Source organism: Lepidochelys kempii, chromosome 9 (assembly GCF_965140265.1).
Source record: "Lepidochelys kempii isolate rLepKem1 chromosome 9, rLepKem1.hap2, whole genome shotgun sequence".
Lineage (NCBI taxonomy): Eukaryota > Metazoa > Chordata > Testudines > Cheloniidae > Lepidochelys > Lepidochelys kempii.
Genome location: NC_133264.1, coordinates 27616453 through 27641149, shown reverse-complemented (window position 1 = coordinate 27641149; position 24697 = coordinate 27616453). Strand labels below are relative to the sequence as shown.

The window sequence follows — 24697 nt, the reverse complement described above, 5'->3', positions numbered from 1 at the left end:
CGTAGAAATTACAGGTTCTGGGGTATACACTGGTAATTATAATTGGGATTAAGACTATTTTATTGATTCAAGATGAACTGTGATATAGGGTAGGGGAGACCTGATTGGGAGGGAAGGATGAGGTAGTATGGAGGAACATGAGGAAAATCGGTGGGAGCATGGCAGCTGTGCTAGCAATCTGGAAATGGCACACATTTATGGGAGGGAATTATGGATTACAAGAGGAGTTTGTGCTAGCAGAGGGGAGGTACATTTCTGATGTGTACATGCAAAAGTAACACTTACCCCATTAGGGAGCCCAAAGTTCCATAAATAAAGTCACTGATGCAGAGTTTACTTTGGTAACTTATTGGCATTAAGACAACCTTAAAGGTAAAATAGAATCAAACCTGCAAGAGATTTTCCCCTAGAGAGTCACAGCCTAGAAAACCACTGCTCATTTAGAGCTCCTTCCTTGGAAGCAATGGTTACAGTAGTGAAGTAGTAACAATTACCAGCAATTAATTTTATTGAGCCTCATTAGGGATGCCTTCATGGCTTTGGGGTCATAATTTTGATCAATTTGATAATAATTATTGAATCACTGCAATGTCCTAAATTCACTACTGTATTATTAATATGCAGTCTGCTAATGATGCCAAATTCCATGATCAGCTTCAGTATAAATGTAACATGCATTTCCTCACAAAATAATCAGAGTCTCCTGGATATGGTAAAAATGGCCACCAACCAAGCTGAAAATACACTTAGAAGACCAGCTGCAATGCTTTAAAAAAAACTATTCATGAGCTCTTCACTAACAGAATACAACACAGAGAAGAGCTGAGGATTAGAGGTTTGTACAGTATGATGGGGTTCACTGCAACAGTCGTCAATTACCTCGACTTACTCCACTTGAACCAGCCTCACTGGAGTGAGTGATTGTACTGCAAAACAACACTTGGCCTACACAGAGTGACTGGGTTAGCAGCTGTTCCATCCCCATTGCATTACTATCTAGTGTCAGCAGCACTTGAGATTCAATCTCCCCTCTTCCACAGGCCAGCTAGCTGGATCTTAAATCTCTTGAACTAGAATGTGTGTGTGGATGGGAAATGGGTTGCTACAAAACTTGATTTATAGCTCAAGCTAACAATGAAGGGAAGACAAGCCCATATACATGCTAAATATTAGACACATTATATATGTTGACTTGTTACAAATAAAAACACCATATGAAAAGTTTTACATGAATTTAACTGTTATTCACCCTCTAAGACAGAGGTGGGCAAACTACGGCCCGCGGGACCGTCCTGCCCGGCCTCTGAGCTCCTCCCCCGCTGTTCCCCAGCAGCCAAGCCGCTGTGAGGGCAGCTCTCTGGGCGGCGGGGCTGCATGCTCATGCAGGGCAGAGTGGCAGCATGTCTGGCTCTGGCTGGGCAGCTCAGCAGCCAGATATGCTGCTCTGAGCAGCATGGTAAGGGGGCTGGGGGGTTGGATATGGGGCAGGGAGTCCCAGGGGGCAGTCAGTGGACAGAAGGCGGTTGGATGGAGTGGAGGTTCAGTGGGGGGGGGTTGGTCAGGGGATGGGGAACAGGGGGCAGTTGGATAGGGCAGAGGTTCGCGGGGGCAGTCAGGGGACAGGGAGCAGGGGGTTAGATAGGGGGCGGGATCCCAGGGGGCAGGGGATCCTGGGAGGGGGTGGTCAGGGGACAAGGAGCAGGGGGGGTTGGATGGGTTTGGGGTTCTGAGGGGGGCAGTTAAGGGGCAGGAAGTTGGAGGGGTCAGATAGGGGGCGGGGGCCAGGCTATTTGGGGAACCACAGCCTTCCCCACCTGGCCCTCCATACAGTTTCGCACCCCAATGTGGCCCTCAGGCCAAAAAGTTTGCCCACCCCTGCTCTAAGAGATGAATTCATGACAGTGTGGATTTGACTGATTACAGAAGTCTAACATCTCTTTATCTATTGTTTTAGGTGACTGCGATAGGATCAGCTCTGACAGGAGATACCAAAGAACCTGAATTCAGAACCTGGCAAGTAAGTGAATGAAAACTACTTTTAAAATTATATGGTTTTGAAATGTAAGTTTCTTAGAAATTTAAGACTGCTTAAATCAGGGGTGGCCAACCTGTGGCTCCGGAGCCACATGCGGCTCTTCAGAAGCTAATATGCGGCTCCTTGTATAGGCACCGACTCCGGGCTGAAGCTACAGCTGCCAAGTTTCCAATGTGCCGGGGGGTGCTCACTGCTCAACCCCTGGCTCTACCACAAACCCTGCCCCCACTCCACCCCTTTCTACCCCCTCCTCTGAACCTGCCTTCTCCTTCTCCCCCACCCCCAGAGTCTCCCACATGCCACAAAATAGCTGATTGGGACGTGCGGGGAGAGCGGGGGAGGTGCTGACTGGTGGGGCTGCTGGTGGGTGGGAGGCGCTGCTCCTTCTCAGGCTCAGGTTGGCCACCTCTGGTTTAAATATCAATTTATAAAAGTTAGCCATTATTTGTTTTTAGGCAGCACCTTTCATATGATTATCAGTTGCTTTACAAACACTACTTAAGCCCCATAACAAAAAGACGCAAGCATTATTCCTATTTAAAGATGGGGAAACTGAGGCACAGGGAGACTAAATGACTTGCCTACCTGCACACAGCATGACCATGGCACAGCCAAGAATGGACCATAGAATTCTGGCTCCCTGTTTACTGCTTTAGCCTCTACACGTTTGTAGTGTGAAGCCAATCCCTACAAGTCTTTTCAACTCATTTGTCTTTAAAATGGAAATAATTCCATTTCAGGGGGAGTTGCCAGCAGGATAAGGGTTAAACTAAAAAAAAAAAAAAAAGCTTCATAAGCAGATAAATACTCTGTTACCAGTATTATCTTCTGCGGCTGGAATTAACTAACTCTTTAAGAATATGCCATAGCGGAGCAGCAAGTATGATCAGTTTTGTTGGTCTGTAAAGTATTTCTCTGTCAGTTGTCAAAATGCTGGACAGACAAGAAGTATGATCAGAGACGTCCGAAGACGTGGTTCTAGGACTTGTTTCCAATTCCATACTACATAGCTTCTCTTCTTACTGGTCACTTCTTTAATAAAAAGTTCACTTGGCTTCCGTGGGGTTATCTAATATACTCCAGAACAGGACATGACCTTGCACCTATGCTACTTTCTTTTTTCTTGACGCACTACTGCATGGCTAGCGTGTTCTTTTTGTAACCCTGAGCTATAGCCATCAGAGAGTCACACCAGTAAAACGGTCTCCAAGAATATGTTTCAGGTTTGCTTCCTTAAGAAGTTAATCTGGTTTTTGGATCAAGTATCAGCTATCTGAGTTTATTGTCTAAATGGATTACACTTCTAACTTCTTGGCAGCAGGGGTTACGTATTCTGTATTCGAAGCAATAGATACAGCAAAACACCAAAACCAGGCACCGTAAAATCCAGAGTGAAAGGACCTCCCCCACAACTAATTTAACAAGAACTAAATGATGTCTCAGGTCTTAACTATGTGAGTAAATTGGTATACCAAGTCTTCATAAAATACACTTACTTCCAGTGAACCTTCATTTCTCCAACAAAGGTGTTAAATCATCTACCATGAATTGTGCAGTGTGATTTACAAAGAGTGTTAGGGAAATTTAATCTGGATTCATGAATACTGTTACAAACCAGGACTTTGTTTTCACTTTACATTTTAGTTCTGTTTAAATTATTGTTGTGATTCTGTCATGCTTAAACTAAGGGCCTTCTGCAGCAAAATTTGGAAAACGTGCCATTTTTCATTGTAAGCATTGCTAGGCTATTGGAATGTGAATTGCTTTTGAGAATTCTTGGTTAACTGGTCCTACGCAGAGCCTAGGCATTACCTTCTGAAGACCCAGAGCCTAAGTCTGATCTTGCGACAGCAGTGTAAATCAGTTCAATGAAGTCACTGGAGTTATGGAGTTATTGGAGTCATGAGTTGAAGTCATTGGAGTTACGCTAGTGTGAGATCCACCAATAGGACCCTGAACTATACTGTGTCATTAATAATAGTTCCAGGGAGTTCTTTCCATGATCTCACAAACCCTCATTTCCACAAAACAAACTAATACATATCCTACTATTGGTTCTGGTGGATTATTTGGGAGTACTAGCTTGCATTCTCAAGAAGTTGTACAGAAGCCCCCCTCCTCATATGAACTAGATCACAGAAAGGAAGGAAACATTTTGCCTGGAATATCAGATTCTTCTTCCATTTTGGAGCACATAGTATATTGTCCCATATGGTCACAGACACTGCTACACTATTAAAGGGAAGTCAGATTTCTACTATTCTCTAAGAAGGTGATGTGCTAGATCTCAGACCCTTTCTGGAGGAAGAAGCAGCATGTGTAAAGACCTAAATCTGCTTATTTTCTGTTTTTTTCTCTATATAGCCTAACTGGATAATAAAACTGTCGTCCCAATCCTGCAAACCTTCTACATGTGGAACTCTCACTGATGTCTATGGAAGTTCTGCATGTGGAGAGCTTACAGAATCAGGCCATAATGTGGTATCCTTTCCTCTGATTTGATTCAGATTAAAAGTTGATGTAAATGACACTTAAGAGTGAGAATGTGGTCTCAATTCACAGTAGCACAAGAGAAAATTTACATGTACAGAGAGTAAAACAACTTTGAAAACAACAGCTGCCACCATAATTTCACACAATTAAACTTTAATATGTGGGCACCTCTATCAATTAAACACGCCACACAATGTTGTTTTTGCAAAATATTTATTAAAAAACTAAAGTAAATATGGCAACAAAAACTTAAATAGCAAATGACATGACACTGGCCATAAAGCTTTTACTATATTATTCTAATCAGTCTCTGACAATATCAATAATCAAGTATGTCTCCAGGGGAAGCCACATGTAAACAACCTGAATGCACCTCTATATGGTCAACTGCTAGCTGTTTGAGAACTATTAGATATGCGCCTCTTACTTTACTAGCACCTGTTCCAGGGCCCTTGTAAAATGTTCCAGGCATACTCAACTTTAAACGAAGTGAATGGGAGCAGAAGATGCTCAACACTTTGCAGGATCAGGCCTGGTTCATTTTTAAAGACACAGCAAGTGATCCAACACAACTGTTTTTTTTTTCTTTTTCTTTTCTTTTTTTAAAATAAAGAAAAGGGAATCAGAGCAGCAAGGGAACCTACACCAAAGTACCTTTTGTTCCTCTCTGAGTCACAGTAACCTCTCATGGGTACCACACTTGAAGCTATTTGTTTATTCTCTTTTTAAAAGCCCAGCAGGGGGAGTAAGTCAAGAGGTGTCTGTTTTCTCCTTGGATAACTCCTCTTAAGGGGAGCTTTGGGTGCACATCAAAGAGAAAAACAGACCCTCAAGTCTATTAAAGACATATGTCTAATGGAAGCTCTGTTGTTTTTAAAAAGCGGTAAAAAATCTTCAAAAAGCATTCAAGAATTCTAAAAAAAACCCTTTTCCGGTTCAGATGATTGACAGGACACGCACTCATTTTGTCCGGTTAGCCATGACTTAAAACCCAAAGAGAAAGTTGTTACAAAATGTTGGCTAAATTAGGAATCCTAAGAGATATATATGAAGACATAGTTGAAGATCATTTTAAAAAACCCTTAAGAATGTAAAGCACTATGCCCAGACAACCCCAGGTTTCACTAATGACACAGATATAATCACGGACAACACGTAGAAATAGTCACATTGATGCCAAGGTTTCCATTGTCTGCAAAAAGATGTGCTATAGCTGTATCGAAAACTAGACAGTCGCTGTTCATGATGGCAGCAGCCACCCCATCGTGAATGGAGCGGGGCGTTGCCTCCCAGGTCAGCCTGCGCCGGTTACCATTCAGCTCCAGTCGATAAGCAAAGTTTTCTGCTTGTTTGCGAGTGCCAATGAGCAACACAATAGCAAAAAACTGCTGGTGACCCTCATACTTCTCCTGTTTCTCCAACACCAGCATGAAATGGTGGCCAAAGCAAGACTGCATCATGACCCAGTCGACGGCACCTGGCAGGTTAATGTCCGTGGCGAGAAAGACTATGTCTTCTCCCTGAAGGGTGGTAATGCTTTTGTGGGCGTGCATGAGGTGGGACATCACAGCTTCCAAAGAGCCCTGCCATTTACAGGAGGCACCAGGACATGGACAGGAGTAGGGACGGTATTCACAGATATCTTCATGCTCCGGCTTTTCTGTATGGTGGAGTGTCAGGGAACAGCCTGTAGTGGCATACTGGAAGGAGACAAAACACAGGCCATCAAGATATACACGCAGATTTAATGTTCTAAAGCTCCCAGCTGTGAACTGCAAAATGCAGCATCAGTAAGAGCCCTCATTTCATTCTAAATTTTACATTATATTTTTAAGTGCTCTGGATTCAGAGCTGAGATTTATTTTACCCCCAAATGGATTCCTGCTTCATATGCTTTTAAATGGGAATTGCAAGCCGTTAGATAAACACGAATATTTTATTAGAACACACACTTAGAAAGTGCAGCATTACTAGAATTTATGTCCCATTCAATGAAAGATTTTATTTTAATTTAAATGTTTGCAGTCTCACTCTGCCACTGCATGAGAATCAAAGGGAGTGAAACTGACTATTTTCACCATACAAGTAAGGTGAAAGCCTAAATAAGTGAGATTTTTGTTTAAAGCTCTGTTTTAATAGTCCCTGAGTCACACAGGTAAAGACATGTATTTATTTGTTTTAAATCAGAAAGTGCACCTTTACATTCTTATAGCAAATTCAACATTCCTTAAACAAAGCACATACTTCTGCATCCTTACACAGCAACAGTCCCTTAATGGGAAAGCTTTTCCCCTTCATCCCAGCACCTGATTATCACCATTGTCACAGCTGTGAGACAAGCCAGAGCACTTTCTACACTGACAGCAATAAGCCCTCCACAATACCTACATCCACAATTCAAAAGACAAAGGATTAAGCAAGAGTTTTCACTCTCCACCTGGCTAAAGAATAACAGTGTCTCAGACCGGAGCATAACAGGGGAGGCAAACTTCTTTTCTCAACCTCATCCCTTATCTTTTTCATGCACTGATTTATTTAGAGTCATTTTATTCCCAGTCTCTAGTTAGGGACAAGTCCAAAAACAACCACTAGCTGAGTCACTTTCCTGGAATACACAATGTTATATATTAAGTTTCTATGCAACACAGTTAGGAAATGTCAAGTGACCATTCTCATAGCAACCAGTACTTGGCCCTTGTGTAAGGGCCTCATGAAAAGTGCATCATGGAGTTTCCTGACTTTGTATCATCTAGTGTTTCCACTGATGTGCTGGTGTGGTGGTTTTTGTGTATGTATAACATGAGGGGGAAACGAGTCCAGGAGAGCTGGCTGTATTTTAAAGAATCCTTATTGAGGTTACAGGGACAAACCATTCCAATGTGTAGAAAGAATAGTAAATATGGCAGGCGACCAGCTCGGCTTAATAGTGAAATCCTTGCTGATCTTAAATACAAAAAAGAAGCTTACAAGAAGTGGCAGATTAGACAAATGACCAGGGATGAGTAAAAAAATATTGCTCGGGCATGCAGGAGTGATATCAGGAAGGCCAAATCACACCTGGAGTTGCAGCTAGCAAGAGATGTTAAGAGTAACAAGAAGGGTTTCTTCAGGTATGTCAGCAACAAGAAGAAAGTCAAGGAAAGTGTGGGTCCCTTACTGAATGAGGGAGGCAACCTAGTGACAGAGGATGTGGAAAAAGCTAATGTACTCAATGCTTTTTTGCCTCTCTCTTCACGAACAAGGTCAGCTCCCAGACTACTGCACTGGACAGCACAGCATGGGGAGAAGGTGATCAGCCCTCTGTGGAGAAAGAAGTGGTTCGGGACTATTTAGAAAAGCTGGACGTGCACAAGTCCATGGGGCCGGATGCGTTGCATCCAAGAGTGCTAAAGGAGGTGGCGGATGTGATTGCTGAGCCATTGGCCATTATCTTTGAAAACTCATGGTGATCGGGGGAAGACCCGGACGACTGGAAAAAGGCTAACGTCGTACCCATCTTTAAAAAAGGGAAGGAGGATGATCCTGGGAACTACAGGCCAGTCAGCCTCACCTCAGTCCCTGGAAAAATCATGGAGCAGGTCCTCAAGGAATCAATTCTGAAGCACTTGGAGGAGAGGAAAGTGATCAGGAACAGTCAGCATGGATTCACCAAGGGCAAGTTATGCCTGACCAATCTAATTGCCTTCTATGACGAGATAACAGGTTCTGTGGATGAAGGGAAAGCAGTGGACATGTTGTTCCTTGACTTGGAGAAAGCAGTGGACATGTTGTTCCTTGACTTTAGCAAAGCTTTTGACACGGTCTCCCACAGTATTCTTGCCAGTAAGTTAAAGAAGTATGGGCTGGATGAATGGACGATAAGGTGGATAGAAAGCTGGCTAGATTGTTGGGCTCAACGGGTAGTGATCAATGGCTCCATGTCTAGTTGGCAGCCGGTATCAAGTGGAGTGCCCCAAGGGTCGGTCCTTGGGCTGGTTTTGTTCAATATCTTCATAAATGATCTGGAGGATGGTGTGAATTGCACCATCAGCAAGTTTGCAGATGACACTAAACTGGGAGGAGAGGTAGATACGCTGGAGGTAGGGATAGGATACAGAGGGCCCTAGAAATATTGGAGGATTGGGCCAAAAGAAATCTGATGAGGTTCAACAAGGACAAGGGCAGAGTCCTGCAGAAAAGGACCTAGGGATTACAGTGGACAAGAAGCTGGATATGAGTCAACAGTGTGCCCTTGTTGCCAAGAAGGCCAATGGCATTTTGGGATGTATAAGTAGGGGCATTGCCAGCAGATCGAGGGACGTGATCGTTCCCCTCTATTCAACATTGGTGAGGCCTCATCTGGAGTACTGTGTCCAGTTTTGGGCCCCACACTACAAGAAGGATGTGGAAAAATTGGAGAGAGTCCAGCGGAGGGCAACAAAAATGATTAGGGGACTAGAACACATGACTTATGAGGAGAGGCTGAGGGAACTGGGGATGTTTAGTCTACAGAAGAGAAGAATGAGGGGGAATTTGACAGCTGCTTTCAACTACCTGAAAGGGGGTTCCAAAGAGGATGGATCTAGACTGTTCTCAGTGGTTGCAGATGACAGAACAAGGAGTAATGGTCTCAAGTTGCAGTGGGGGAGATTTAGGTTGGATATTGTGAAAAAGTTTTTCACGAGGAGGGTGGTGAAACACTGGAATGCGTTACCTAGGGAGATGGTGGAATCTCCTTCCTTAGAAATTTTTAAGGTCAGGCTTGACAAAGGCCTGGCTGGGATGATTTAATTGGGTGTTGGATCATATTAAAGAAGTTCTGTATTAAAATCACAAATGAATTTGATTCCCCATAGTTTAAATTCCAGGGTATTACTAATTAAGAGGTCTCTTGGCTTTTGGTACTGTTTCTCTCCCTCTATGTGTGAAACCTGCAAGCTGCTAATTGCATTAGTACATTCTAGACAAAGTCTAGACAGAGTCTGTTCTCAAAGCAATTCACACAGAGAGAGACTCAAAGCAATACTCTGTAACAACAGAAACAGCATCCAGAGACTCCCCGCCTTTTGTTGTATTAACAATTGTGATTAAAATAGAGATAGAGGATGTATGTGGATGGATGCTTGGTGTGGATAATAACTGAATGATCAGGGAGGTGCCAGCCTAAGAATCCAGTGTCCATCGGCTGAAGAAGGCGTCAAGTGGAAATAACCAGAGGACCCCCTGGAGGGCAGACTGGAATCCACCCAACAGCCTCAAGAATGGGAGAACCAAAGAACAAGATAACATTTGGCAGCACGGAGCCGTCAGGAATGTGCCATCTGCTGATTGATTCAGCAACAGCATGATGAAGCAATTCCCATAGACTGGCATAGGAAGAAATTCCTATAAAAATGGACTCTAGAAAGGGAGAACTTTGGGGTCTGATTCTGCAAACCAACTTCCAGGAGCATCAGACAAGGCCCTGCTCCCTCCTCATGTCCAGGCCAGCTGGCCAGTGGCTTGGCATGAGCAACTCTAAGGCTGGTAACTATGATAACAACCTTGCAGAACGTGTGTGTGTGTGTGTGTATGAATGTGTGAATAAATATGAGATTGAATGGAATGTTATAGCTATAACTAACTGCTTACTATGATTCTTTCTGTATTCACAATAAATGTGAAAAGAAAAGGAGTACTTGTGGCACCTTAGAGACTAACCAATTTATTTGAGCATAAGCTTGCGTGAGCTACATCGGATGCATCCGATGAAGTGAGCTGTAGCTCACAAAAGCTTATGCTCAAATAAATTGGTTAGTCTCTAAGGTGCCACAAGTACTCCTTTTCTTTTTGCAAATACAGACTAACACGGCTGTTACTCTGAAACCTGACAATAAATGTGGTATTTTGCCTTTTTCCCTTTAATAAGATCCTGCTGGTTTTTAACTTATTGGTATAACATGAGGATCAGTCCTGCTTTGAGCAGGGGGTTGGACTAGATGACCTCCTGAGGTCCCTTCCAACCCTGATATTCTATGATTCTATGAGTGGAGGGGGAAATGGTTACACTTCCTTCAGAAGGAAGAGAAAAATATACTTAGCTGTGCAGTCAGAACTCTAGAAATCATACATTCAAAGAGGAACTTCACATAAAGAATAGAAACAGCTGATCAGGGAAGATTCACAGTGGACAAGGTTAATGCTGACCCCCAAAAGTTTGTTTTGTTTTTTAAATTGGATTTGCACCCTTTGTTTATACTTTATACAAAGGAGGCCCCAAAGGATGTTTTTATTTAAGTTAGCAATATCAGGAATGTCAAGATCTGATGGAGGACCTTAGATGTTTATTAGAACATCTTACATGTGAACAGAGGACAGGTGAGTTGAATCTTTAAACACAATACCCTTTATCCAAAATGTTCCCCAATCCTTGGAGTTAAGAGGTGATACCAAAATGAAGCAAAAATAATAATAAATAGTAATAATAAAAAAAAAGGCCCCTTTCCCAAGGAATGGGACAGAGGACTAAGCTACCAGCTTTAGGTGTAAGAATGGCAAAAACTCAGTGATCTAGAAGCTGAATTAAATACCAAATACGAAAATACGAACAAGTCTGGAGAGAGTTTCTGGTGATATGAACAAGTAAAAAAAGGGTTGTTTCTTAATAATTATCTGACCAATTTTTTAAAAAATCAAGGTTAAATGCAATTTTTCCAAATGTTTAAAAAAGAAACAGCTATTTCTGAGTCAGAACAAGCACAAGGAATTTCAGTTCCGAGGGTTAAATGCCTGAGAAACAAGGGCTTAGATTCAATATCATCTCAGTTATTATACATATCATGCTGCTAACGTGTATAGTGGAAGAACACGAGAGTACAGACTTCTGTTTCAGATGTCACTAAAGAGTTAATGCATTTACTGTATCCACCCCTCCCCCCCACTAATTAATCCTCTGCTAAGAGATTTGTTTAGGTATGCCAGTGAGCAGACAAGCCATGAGTTCTGCACCACCACAGTGACAGTAGAAAGAAGTGGTCCGAGTGTCAAAAGGGGGGGTGCGCCACAATTGAGGCCAAATGCTGCAATTTGTCAGGATTGCAGCACTGCTGTTTGCACACGCATGTATGCAACAGAAGATTGTCCCAGACACACAATGATAGGTGCAGGCAGACGTGAAACAAGTCAGTCTTAAGCCTAAGCATTCTTCCCAGGAAGAGATTTTAGCCCTATTGCTGCTCATGGTGCAAATAAGTCTTTATGATAGTGACACACTTGTTTAGAAGTTAAAACAAAACAGAGAGAGAACTAAAGTTCAAGTATATTGATGCTCGTGGCACAGAAAAGGCAATGTTTTAGAGAAAGTCCAAGTGAAGGGACAGTTAGAAGAACCATCACTCTAAGTACTTTACATTTCTTTTAAAAAACATAGCCTATCACTTACCAAATTTTTTAAAAACCAACTTTCAACAATCCCCAAACACTGCACTTTGTTGCTGGAAAGCTGCTCTCGTGGCATAACACTCTTACTTGTCATTTAAGGACAGTGCCCCAAAGGGTTAAATAGGAGTTTCCGGATGGATGTTCAGTATTTGAAAAGTGTGAGCTCTGGTGATGTGGATAAGCCTTGCCCAAAATTATATGGTATGTGAGAGTGCTGCTTTAGCTTTTGACCTCATCCCTGCCACGTGAAGCATTCAGTTAAATATAGATTTAGATCCCCAACCCACAATGATATTTTTCTAAGCCTGTTACATAGAGTGTCACAGCCCTGAATCCCAACCGTCTCTTGTATGCTCCAGTACCTTCCATTTGTTAGCAGGCTTCTTAGTTAGAAGTAGCTAGCCCTATAGCACCCTTCGCAAACCTCTGCTTCTCTAGCAAAGCTGCATTTTCTGCTACTGCTAAACTAGGCTGAGGCCAAACAATTTTATGTAAAACGAAGCCAAGTAACTTCACTCAGAACGATCAACCTCAATTCAGCACAGTGCAAACAATGCAGAGGGGCTCCACTATAGAAGCGAGGTCTACATATTAAAAAACAAAACATAAGAACAATAAAATATCAGAAGGGTAAATACTGGGAAAATAAACATCCATCAGGAAAAGATAGAGAATGAAAGCAGAATTGGAACTATTGATAAAAATGTCAAAACATCATCTACTTCTTTCACAGCCTTGTGTCCTGCAAGCCTTAAAAGAACCTGTTATGCCTCAAAATTAGAAAGTATAATCTGATGTTAGACTCTTGTTAGATCTTGGACAAATGGAATAAGTAATTCAAATCAGAATCATAAAGCATAAGGACAGAAGGGACCACCAAACCACCTATATCACAGGCCACCAACTCCATCTCGCATGCACACACTACCCCAACAACTGAAATTAGACCGAAGTATCACAGCCCACAGGATGCTAAAGTATTATGCACCACAGTGAGAAAATAGAAGGGACTGACATGCACTTTTGCCTGAGATGCCTACAATGACAGTAAAATGGTTGAGATAATCCTGGCAAGTGCACCACACCCACACGCTGCAGAGGAAGGCAAAAACCCCCCCCCGCCCCCTAAAGTCACTGCCAATCTGCCCTGGTGGAAATTCCTGTCTAACCTCATCCACATATGCCTATCAGTTAGACATGTGAGCATGTGAGCAAGAACCAGCCAACCATGCACTTGAGAGCGAGAGAATGCTTGTTTTACCTTTCTAGTTTTGGAAGACTTAAATTAAGGTTTGAAGTCATGGGACACAATCAGTGCTAGATTACCGGGAAGAGAGTAAATAATATGCATCACATAAATATGAAATGCCAAACAACTGGCATAATATTTACCTGACTGGGAAAGCTGCCATTCTACCACCCTATGTGATGTGTTTATTTCTGTCTGGACAATTAAAATTAAGGGTCGCATATCTGTCTATGTATGTTAACAGTCAGACTTAGTTTGCCTTGTTTATGTAAACTTCTGATAAAGTTGCGAGGTAACCGTGAAGCACAGAAGGAAGTTCAATTTTTTTCTCAAGTCAAAAGTTAATTACACAATACTGTGAGTTTATCAGGTTTTCTTGTAATAAGTACACTTGTCTTTAGAGGGCTTAGAAGCATCTGATTATCTGGTGGTAGAGTTGGCTGGAAGGCAAGATGTGCAACTGGCGTATTTCTTGAAATGACATCTCTATATCTAATGTACCTGTGGTCTAACTTCATAAAGTGCTGAGCACCACCGTTCCCAGTGATGTCGGGAAATGTGGGTTTAAAACCCCTGAAAAAAAAATCAAGCCACTTACTTCCCTGAGACTCCTGGAATATATGCATAACGAAAAATACAGAAATCTGACTATTTCCTTCCTAATTTGCAAAATGTATTCTTATATCAAATTACTCACATCACTAAGAACCTATTTATTTGGCAATGGGGGGAAATCCTAAAACATTTTCAAATATATATATTTGTATTAAATGTAACTGAGCACATTCCATGTAGTTGCCCATTAGCAAGTTTGCTACAAATGTATAGGTTTCAGAGTAGCAGCTGTGTTAGTCTGTATCCGCAAAAAGAAAAGGAGTACTTGTGGCTCCTTAGAGACTAACAAATTTATTTGAGCATCAGCTTTCGTGATCTACAGCTCACTTCATATCCGATAAATAAATAAATAAAATAAATAAATTTGTTAGTAGTCTCCAAGGGACCACAAGTACTCCTTTTCTTTTTACAAATGTATAGAAGACATTCCCCCCAGTGGAGTCCTCAAAGCTAATACAAGGGGACTAAGTTTATGGCTGTGTAAATCTGAAGCAAATTCTATTAAACTAAAACACAAGCAGGCAGTAGCATGTGTTTTAACACTATCAGGAGTGCAGTTCTGCACAGGGTTCTGTCATTTCTGTGGCCACAGCAATGATCACTCAGGCATGAATGGTTCTGTTTGTGAAGTACTATCATGAAAGGTAATGCTAAAATATTGCAGAATAGACAAATATTGGTTAACGTGTAAATATATGAAGTCTCTGCAGTTTTATAGCTCAAAGTAAACAGCAGCATTTAAAACTCTAATTATTTCACTGCAAATTTCTGAATAAGTAGTTCATCTATAAAAGCACATTGCACCACTCAGTTCGCTAGGCCACATTGCAGTAGTTCAGTTGCTTAGGAAGATGAAATTTGGCAATAATTAATTAGATTTAATAGCCCTTCATACATCTGTGCGTTCACAAGGTTTATTTTCTCCAATCTACAGCATCCTTACAAAGACACCTGAGGCCACAAGAGAAGCTAAATCCATATAAAAAAGCCTCCCTGACTAAACAGCGCTTTTCTACAGCTAACCAGTTCCATATTTATTTAAAAGAGGAAAGGTAGTAAGATGATATTTCAGCATGTCTTTAACGAGGATTTTGAGTCAGAGGATGATGTGCATTTCTAGTTTTGAAAGCGTGCCTAGAGCATTCCGTAAGTATTTTAAAATTTCAGTGACTTAACACTTATCTCCTGTAAGACTCACCTCTTTCATAATGCCTATAAGAAGCACATAGATAATTATACAATGCTATATATATTTTCAAAAAGCCTTTGTAACCCATCCAAACGGGCACAGGGAAAAGTAAGAAACCACATGACCCCATTCCTATAAACCTTTCTGTTTTCTCTATTGTACACTTTTGGGCACTGTAAAACCAATAAATAGATGCTTTCTAAGCATGGAAGACAAATGCCAGTGAAAAATACCCCGGTTAATGTCACTTTGTTGCTGTTTGGGAGGAGTATGTGCAGCAGCATAGAAATTACTCGTGGTAAAGAAAGACACCCCCTCTCCCCCATAAAAAGAGAGGTTGGGAGAGGAGTAGAAAGTAGAAGAGATTCTTAGTATTTCCACCCCTTTTCCATCCATGAGAGGCAGAAAGCTCCTTCTACTTCCCAACAGCTAGCAGGAAGTAGGATTTCCAATTTAGCAGATTCCTACCAGCTGGAGCCTGAGGCGAAGGATGGAGCTCCAAAGATCAGAAACATCAGCCCGGGAAAACCCCAGCCGTCTCCCCATTCTCCAACAGTTAGGGAAGATAGAAGAGTAGTTAGTTGCCACTCCATCTTTCATATCCACCTCTGGCATGCTCTTCAGACCCTGTACTAACTGGTGCCTATATATGGCAATGACCCAATTCTATGTTTTCTATAGGCCTCCTGTGGGAGACTTGGATGCATAAAGAAATGCAAGATCAGGTCCCAGCCTGTTTCACACAGGCAACTGAACACTATCAGCATTAACAGCTTTCAGTCACTCAGGCTACATCTGAACTCATAAGACAGAGATGAAAAGCTCCAAATCCCATCACCAAGTAAGTCTCTGAGCTATCCAGTCCCCATGCCCCCCCCCCTCAATTATTCCATCTTCCAATCTAAGCTACATCCCTCCCCCTTTCTCAGTCAGTGTTAATGGTATCAGAGTAGCTCTGCAGGGTCAGAACATACCAAGCAAGATAAGTTAATTGCAAAGGTAATATTGGAAAGAATTTTGGAAAAATGGTTTCCTCAACTGCAACAGAAGTAAAGGCTCCAAAATGCAAATTTAAGCTTTGTAATTAATGTTGTGCTATCTACACCTCCACAAATGTTTCAAGCAACAATTGAACACTTTAACGAATATGTGGACTCAATTCACCATAGCTGGCGTCCTTCCCAAATGTATACTGACACAGCACTTAAACTATTAGTTTGGAACTTCCTGTGAATTGAATTGCCTTGCATCTGCACTGAAGATCAACAGTGGATCTGCTGGGACTCGCTGCCCAGAAATAGACCAAAGAGAAAGTCTGAGACAATTCTAGAGACGAGGGGAACGATATAAGTGCCCAACAGACAGTAAGATTATTTCTACTTGTTTTCTTCCACTCCTTATTTTATATTGTCTCTGTCTCACAATTAGTAGTAGTTTGCAGGAAAGTTTTTTTCCAATTAAACTATTAAGGTCCATGTACTTAATGTTTCCCATGACCCTACCCAAAACAAGATAACTGAGCTGCAAAAGGGAGTGGGGTGGAAAGGGTGTGTGGGTACATTTTCTTGCTTCTTTACGATGTTTAAAGAAGGCGCAAAAAAAATTCCGCTTAGTTTTATTTACATTAGTCAGTCAGGGTTTATCTGTGCCGAGAGCTTCTGGCCAACTGGAGAACTGACAGGTTAATAACAGATATACCAAAGAGGAGAAACTTGACTCAGAAAGAGATGAGGTGCTTTTTATTCAAACTGTTTAAATCTTTTTAGGTTTTATTGGTTACACCTTTTTATTTAAAGAACAGGAGAGAAAAGAACTTGGTTAAAGAATCAACAAGCCAATCTTTTGTTTTATCCTGTAAAGTGAACTGGTTTAATGTATTTGCTTTGCTAAAAATATCACTATAAAATGGAGAAAATAGCTTGATTAAAGGAAAGCCTGAGCAGAGGGAGCTGTTTTCACCAAGGTTTGTAATCGCTTGTAAGTATTTCCTACCACTAGCAGTGAGGCTAGGAGACATGTAAGTAAGTGTTTTTGAACTTGGGGGGAAAAAAAATCATCCTTTCAGGTAAGGTCTCAGAAAGCTTTCTGTGCCCATTTCTGAGTCATCCAAGATGCTCTCCAACAACAAAGACAAGTCTTGACATTTCCAGTATTTAACATCTACATTCACACACCCCTTTCAGGCCTCCTTTAATCATCATAAAGCAGCAATAAATAAATAAATAAATAAATACAATAAAGCATAAGTCCAACCTGTCAATGGCAGGTTTTCAGCCTAGATGGACCTCTAGTCAGTTTCAATACAAAATGAACTGTAATTTGTGATCAGAATAGTTGCTTTGGGGAGTGATGCATTGATTTTGTTAAGGGCAACTAGGAAATACTAACTGTCACTGAAGATTAAGACAGGACACTTTAAAAAATGAAAACTAGGCAAGCAAGCATATCTGAAAAGAATGCATGGAACGTTTCGGTCTTTTTAGGCCAAGAATGCATCACAGTGGGGCATCTGACTCGCTGAACTTCTTCCTATATTGGATTTAAAAAGAAAAGCTGTGTTTTAGTTCTACATTCCATGTTATTACAATCATGAGATTAATTCTCATTTGAAAATGGAATAGAGAGAAACAGACTCCTATGTTCCTAAAAACTCAATAAAACACCTAAACTCATCCCACCTTGTCCTGTGATCTAGTTCACAAGCTAAATAGGTGTCCCAACCAAGGACTGTCACTGAACTTAAAATGTTGAAGTAAGTGGCACTGATGATTCATTCAGGAGGTGTCATTCTTTCCTCTGAGTCAGTAATGAATCTTGCAGATTGTTATGGGGCACTATATGGCTATGGACTGGCTTTCAGAGGTTATACAGAATTAATGACCATAAATATCCCATGGCACCCTTCGTCAGTGAATGCATCCGAGGAAGTGAGCTGTAGCTCATGAAAGCTTATGCTCAAATAAATTGGTTAGTCTCTAAGGTGCCACAAGTCCTCCTTTTCTTTTTGTGAATACAGACTAACACGGCTGCTACTCTGAAACCTGATCTTAGCAAGTGTTCTGTTCAACCTGGGTCATTATGTTCTGCCTCCTTCTGTTATCAAGCATTCTCTCTCACGTCTTGTCATGAAGTTACATTCAACAGCAAAGAGAAGCAACACCATTCGGTGTCACAACCACTATTGGCTTCAGCCATTATTGTTGTGAGGCTTAGCTGTCCTGTCAGGTGCTTTGAGACATTATGAAAGTAAAAAGGGTTAAAGGATATCTAGCTAAAGTTTTAAGAATAATTGAATTACATTTGCAGCTCCAAAACCTATATTGGGAAAGATATGTACTTCAGAACAGTTCACTAAGTTTTAAAAAGAAAACAGTTTAAAAATGCAGTAAGATTTAAATATTTAATCTGCCTACCTGAAAAACTGTGAAGTTCTGAATTAAATCTAAAGATGTCAACTATAATTAGTGACAGGACAGCTTGTTCATCCCTCTCTCTCTCTCTGAAGGACTACAGAAAATTGGCTGAAGAGATGTAACAGATGCCCCATTCCCATGGCTAAATAGTTCTTTTAAAAACAGAATGAAGCTACCTCGCAAAACACTTCTAACTTCATAAAGGCAGGATGACTGTGCCAAATAGTAAGAACAAAAGAGACATTCTGCATCCAATTTACTGCAAACTAGAACGAAAGTAGTCAATTTAAAAAAAAAAAATTAGTGAAATTCATTTAATGCTAGTGATGTATGATGCTCCACACTGCTGAAGCATGTAGCTGGCCTATGGAGTGTCAGGTAAATGCCCTCTTCTTAGTACAGCGTGTGTTCTGTTTGCAAAGCTTTAAAACTAGGAACTGGAGACTTAGCAGAGCCGTACATACACTGTACTACAAAGGGCATTTACCAGATTCTTCACAGGTACAGCAGTGGAGTTCCACTGTGAGAATTACTTCACCTCCTTAATGTACACTGGGGCATTGCATGGAGCAGCAGCCGGAGACTCACAACTTCAGGCCTTGAAAGAAGGAAAAGCTCACAGTAAATATTATTTAAATTGAAAACCAACAGAGCATCTACCCCTACAAACTGCCAAACAAACCTGCCATTGTTTGTTTTTGATTAATCTGAGAAAAATCCTGGAAATCCTCCCGTAACTGCAAACTATCATATCTCTTGGTCTTGCTAGCAATGGGAATTTAATATAAACTCACTTATATTATAGTTCAATTAAGTGCTGATTATCAGAACTCTTGTGCATCAATCTCCCTGTGGTAATTTAAAATCATTCTTGAAGGAAATCCAGCAATAGTAATGTTTATTACAACTTTAGATTTCCAAACAATGCAGTTGGCTGAGAGTCACACAACCAAATACTCATGCATTCTTGCTTCACTCACCGATTCAGAGGGTCTGGTCTTTGCCCTGTAGCCTATGACCAGTCCCCTGGGAGTGACTCTTAAGCATATCAAATCCCCCGGGGTCACAGAGTTCCACAGAGACAGGCCCATGGCCTCCAAGACTGAGTATTTGTCTCTCTCTGTCGCTCCCTGTAAGGAATCTAGCCAAGCCAGACTCCTGCAGGAGGCTTGTACCCTTTGGACGCAATGGTCACAGTGAGCATTTGCTGTGATATGGGAAGCCTTTTCTAAACAAGGTAACAATTTATTAGTCACTTGGCACACAGAACCAGAACGTCCTTGGGTTAGCAAAGAGAGAAAAGTTCTGTCAATTCTGGTCAAACCAGTGCCATGAGCAAGCCAAGCTCTAATCTAATGGATTCCATCTCAGGCTCTCTCTCTCTCTCTTTGTCCACCCATATGACAGCAGCCATCCTCTTCCAGAAGAAAACTCTTGAACTCAGTGGTGGGCAAACTACAGCCTGGGGGCCTCATCCGGCCCTTCAGATGTTTTAATCTGGCCCTTGAGCTCCTGCTGGGGAGTGGGGTGGGGGGGTGGGGGGGGGCTTGCTCTGCACAGCTCCCTGAAGCAGTGGCATGTCCCGCCTCTGGCTCCTACAGTTCCACACACTGCCCTGCCCCAAATGCCTCCCTCGCAGCTCCCATTGGCTAGCAAAAGGAGCCAGAGCGGGGACATGCTGCTGCTTCTGGGAACTGTTTGAGGTAAGCACAGCCGAGAGCCTGCACCCTTGACCCCCTCCCACACCCCAACCCCCTGCTCCAGCCCGGAGTCCCCTCCCACACTTTGAACTCCTAATTTCTGGGCCCACCCCAGAACCTGTATCGCCAGCCGGAACCCTCACTCCCTCCCACACCCCAGTCCCCAATTGTGTGTGCATTCATGGCCCACCATACAATTTTGATACCCAGATGCAGCCCTCGGGCCAAAAAGTTTGCCCACCCCTGCCTTAACTCCTTTCTGTCCCAGATCAGTTCTTTGTTCTCAAGCTGGGGTCTCTTCTCAACTTGCCTGCTGAGAGGTGGGGAGAAAACCACCTTCCTCCTGGCCATTGTTTCCTAGGTGTCAATGTTCTGGCCCCTGAGGCTTTCCATTGTCTCTTTTGGACTCTGCATTAATAGGGGTTGCTTTCAGCAGGTTTCAGCCAGTTCCTCAACAACCCTATTCATTGCAGCCCAGACAGCAAGACAACACCCACACCTCATGTCCTGTGTGCTGCTCCCAAGAGCAGGCTTAACTCTTTTTCCTCCTCTGGGTAGCAATGCAAAGTACACAGGTGTTTCATAAAAATATTACAGAAAATCCTAACTTCCTCACAGCTTCTCTAGACGGTTAATAGCTTTTTGGAATTGATTGGCAAGACACTGGCCAAAAGAAGAGTCTGACCTGTCCTTAAAGACTTCTCAGCACCAGGCAACAAGGCTGGCCTGAAAGAGACTTCTCAGCACAAGGCAACTTTTATGCTGCAACAGCTAATATTCTGCTGATATCCCCACAATGTTCCCAGCCAGGTTTTAAGAACACCCTAACAGATCATGATCATACAATCCACCTCAGGTTTTACACTGAGACCAGTGCATAGGTGGAACAGGAGTTACTGACTTTCCACCCAGCACTGACTTAACTCCTCTAGTGAAAGAAAACAACATCAGTAACATTTATGTAAAAGCAGCAAAGAGTCCTGCGGCACCTTATAGACTAACAGACGTTATTGGAGCATAAGCTTTCGTGGGTGAATATCTACATGTCTACATGCATCCGAGGGAGTGGGTATGCCACAGGACTCTTTGCTGCTTTTACAGATCCAGACTAACACGGCTACCCCTCTGATACTTATTTATGTATCTTGCTATCAAGTCTCAGGGCCTTGCCTAAAAGAGCTCTCACTTTTTTCGGGGGTGGGTGGGATACTTTTGATTGGACACATTATGCATTAGAACTTGAGCCCAATGAGTAAGAATTCCAGGTAAGAATAAAACGTTTTAAAAAACAGGTGATGACAGACACTAAGAACTGAAGTAAATATCACTCCTGGAGCGCTGCTGTTGGCTGCATGTGACCCTGCAAACTAAACTACAGAACCTTAAATATTGGCAGGACACGAGGAAAAAAAATACTTAAAAAGGAATATGTAAAACAAACTGGAGTTTTAAGGACAAGCCTCACTTTGGAAAATCAGAGTGAACAAAAAATACTCTTAGCTGTAGAACACAGGACATATAGGGGGGTGGAAAATGAGCAGCCATTAATGGCCTGCTGTCACTTTTTTCAACCAGAAGGAAAATCCACTATAAGCATCAACTCCAGTCAAGGCTCTACATTAACGCAATGGAGTAAAACAGTCTATTCCTTTTGTAACATTTCCTATTGCCCCAGTTCTTCAAGTAGATGTGATAATATGAACTCTTGAGCTTGTGTGCAGGCTAACTGCAGGATCTGGGGTTGTTTGTAAAAATCAAAGTTCTGCTAGATGTAGCAAGAATCTGTATAATACACCTTGTATGCTTATTTCCATAAGGAAATATTTTAAGATATATTTCACACAATCTACTTTCAATGAACAGACACACCAAAGAAAACCAAAGCTCTTAAATTCAAATGAAACTTTTCTAAATATTCTTTGGGGCTTATTTTGGAGTGATCAACACTTTATTTAAAAGGACACTGACAATTTGAAATCTAATCAATTACAGAAGTGAATGAACAGTAGTCTCAGGTACTACATCTGTCTCTGATTCCCTTGGTCTATCAATCACATTACCTATTTTTTAAAATATATTTTTCTGTCCCTTGGTACTGTAAGAGAGACCCACCCAAACTACAGAGAACTATGCCAGGGGAAACTGATTAAATACGAAAGTGCTGTCTATAGGCATAAAGTAAGCAAACTGAAAATGAGAGGACAGGTTTTTTCTCTCTGATCTCTTGGAATTATAATAGTGTTCTAAACAAATAGGTAAAATGTATTCAGTGATCATGACTTTTAAAATATATTGTGTCCCTCTTAGTACAAAATTAAATCACAGGCCTACTTATATAAACCTTAACCCCCTACTTCTTTCCAGTGATTTAATTAGAGATGGCCATTTGTCCTACAAAAGAAGCAGTATATTGCATGAAGAATAATACAGTAGAGTGGTCTAAACCCTCTGCAACAGTGAAAGAGGTCTCTGCAAGAGTCTAAGTGTGTGAGATATTACTTTTAAAAATTAGATGCTTATGTAATTTTTAATCGTTGATTGTTTTAAAAGCCTTAATGGTGTAGTTACGCATTATGCCACTGTGTACCAGCATGGCTATCAAACAGGATTAAGGCAAGACAGCAGCTCTAAATTGTAAACAGGTATGCAGAAGAGCCACGCTGTCGGTATCTTTAAGACAAAGAACAATAGGATATATATTCTATGTATTCTTATTGCTCATGGGGGTCCCCCCCCAAAGTTCTCCTGGGTAAAGGAACTGTGCTCCTAGCAAGAGGCCATATGTCTATTGACCGGGCTAGGAGTGGAAGACCCTCTGTGTTTCTGCTGGAAGGGGGTGAGACAGGCTGCTACTGGGGTTCCTCAGGCTCCTACTGATGTGGGGAGCTTCTTCTGCTTCTGCTGGGAAAGGGGGCAGGGATTTGTTTAAAAGCCATATAAATAACTAGGACAGGAGCCTCCCTCTGGTATGGCGGAGAGGTGCAGAATGTTTCTGTTGACTGGAATCTGGAAAGGAGAGGCGAAACTTTCACGATCTCGCCTCTCTGCAAAATTCTGCGACATCTCGGGAGTTGAGAGGGCAGGTCCCCTTCTTAGTGACCCAGGGGGCAAGGGCTCCCTACTGGCAGCTCTCGGAGGAGCCTTTGCTTTGTGGCTCTGCAGAAGTGACAGCAGCATTCCGGTCCAGAGGCGATCAGAGGCACAAGGAGTTTAGCTCCATCCAGGCACCCCCGGGACCGTGTCGGCCGGAGCAGGCAAAGGGCTTGGAGGATGCTCTTACCTTGCAGGGGAAGAGGACAGCCGAGGCCACTTTCTCCATGGCCAGGTTCCTGATGCTTGGGGTCAGGGATCCCCTGCACGTGGGGCAGCAGCTCAGTTTCTGCCGGCATTGATTGCACACCAGATGCCCGGCCTGGCACTGCAGGATCGGGGGCAGCACATAGTCGAAGCAGACGGGGCACTCGAACAGCGAGGTCAGCTCGTGGTGCTGAGGCGAGACCGGCCCGCCGCCGCCGCCGCCTCCTCCGGGGCCTGAGATCACAGCGGCCGCGGCGGGTAGCGCGGAGGAGCCGGGGCCGGCAGCCGAGATGGTGGCGGCGGCAGTGGGGGCAGCAGCGGGGGACGGGGCGTGCTGCTGCTTGCCGCAGGGTTTGTTAGCACTGGGTCCGGCGGAGGACGGGCGGCTCATCGCGGTCCGAACCAACCATCGAACTGCGGGCACCTGGGTGGCCACTCACCGAAACCCGGCGGGACCCGCGCGACGGACCGGCTCCGGGGCCGCTGTCGGGAGCGGGCCGCCGCCAGCAGCCGATGGGCCGCCGCGGACGTTCCAAAGTGTAGCAGCGTTCCAGAGGGCTGTCCCAGCGTTCCGAGAGCGGCCCCGCCAACCGCCGCGCTTCCCGGGCCGAGCGCGCCACGCGCGGGTCCTCAGCCCAGCGTCTGCACCATTGGTCTGACGCAAGCGAGAGAGGCAGGAAGAGGGTGTAGCGCCGAAGCCTGCTCCCCGGCGGGTTCTGCTCCCAGTGCCTGGCTCTTACTGAGCATGCCCCAGCCGCCCAGGCTGCTGTCCCTCCTCGTCCTAGTCCGCTCTGGGATCCGCCCGGCGAGACGGCGAAAGGGAGAGGAGACGCGGGGGTGGGCGAGGAAATGGGGTAGGAGTTGCACGAGCAGAAGAGGAAGGCGTTTGCTGACACTCCACTGGGGGAGGCAGGCCCACACTGGCATGTCTGACGTGTAGGAGCCCCCTTCCACCGCCCGGGGGTGGTGGGGTGAGGGCCGCCTCTGCCTGTCTCCATGGGACTGCGTGGCTGCTGACATGGCTGGCGCAATCCAGTGGGGGAAACGGCACAGAAAGCGCCAGCAGGCACCGAGCTTGCACCAAGGGAGCTGCGATCTACTATGCATCCATCACCATAGCACTTTGCAGCAATAAAGGGTGGTGGAGGGGCTGCCACGCGGTGAGGTTCATGGGTAGGGTGACTAATTGCGATTCACGGTAGCAGGCCGAGCTAGTGTTTTTGCAGCGCACAGGTATGGTAGTTATTCTAAAAAATGGCCTGTGGCTGCAGGAGGGTACGCCAAGGCTCCTGCTGCCCAAGAGCTTCT

General features: G+C 43.3%; 1 protein-coding gene across 1 annotated transcript; it reads right to left on the bottom strand.

The window, feature by feature from the left end:
* Nucleotides 1–4724: 4724 nt before the first annotated feature.
* On the bottom strand, nt 4725–24339 carry SIAH2 (siah E3 ubiquitin protein ligase 2). The gene is made up of 2 exons (XM_073359691.1): nt 23373–24339; nt 4725–6228 (listed from the first exon to the last, which is right to left on the bottom strand). Exons 1-2 carry the CDS (start codon nt 23778–23780, stop codon nt 5671–5673), a joined length of 966 nt encoding a protein of 321 aa, XP_073215792.1. The 5' UTR covers nt 23781–24339; the 3' UTR covers nt 4725–5670.
* Between the last annotated feature and the right edge of the window lie 358 nt (nt 24340–24697).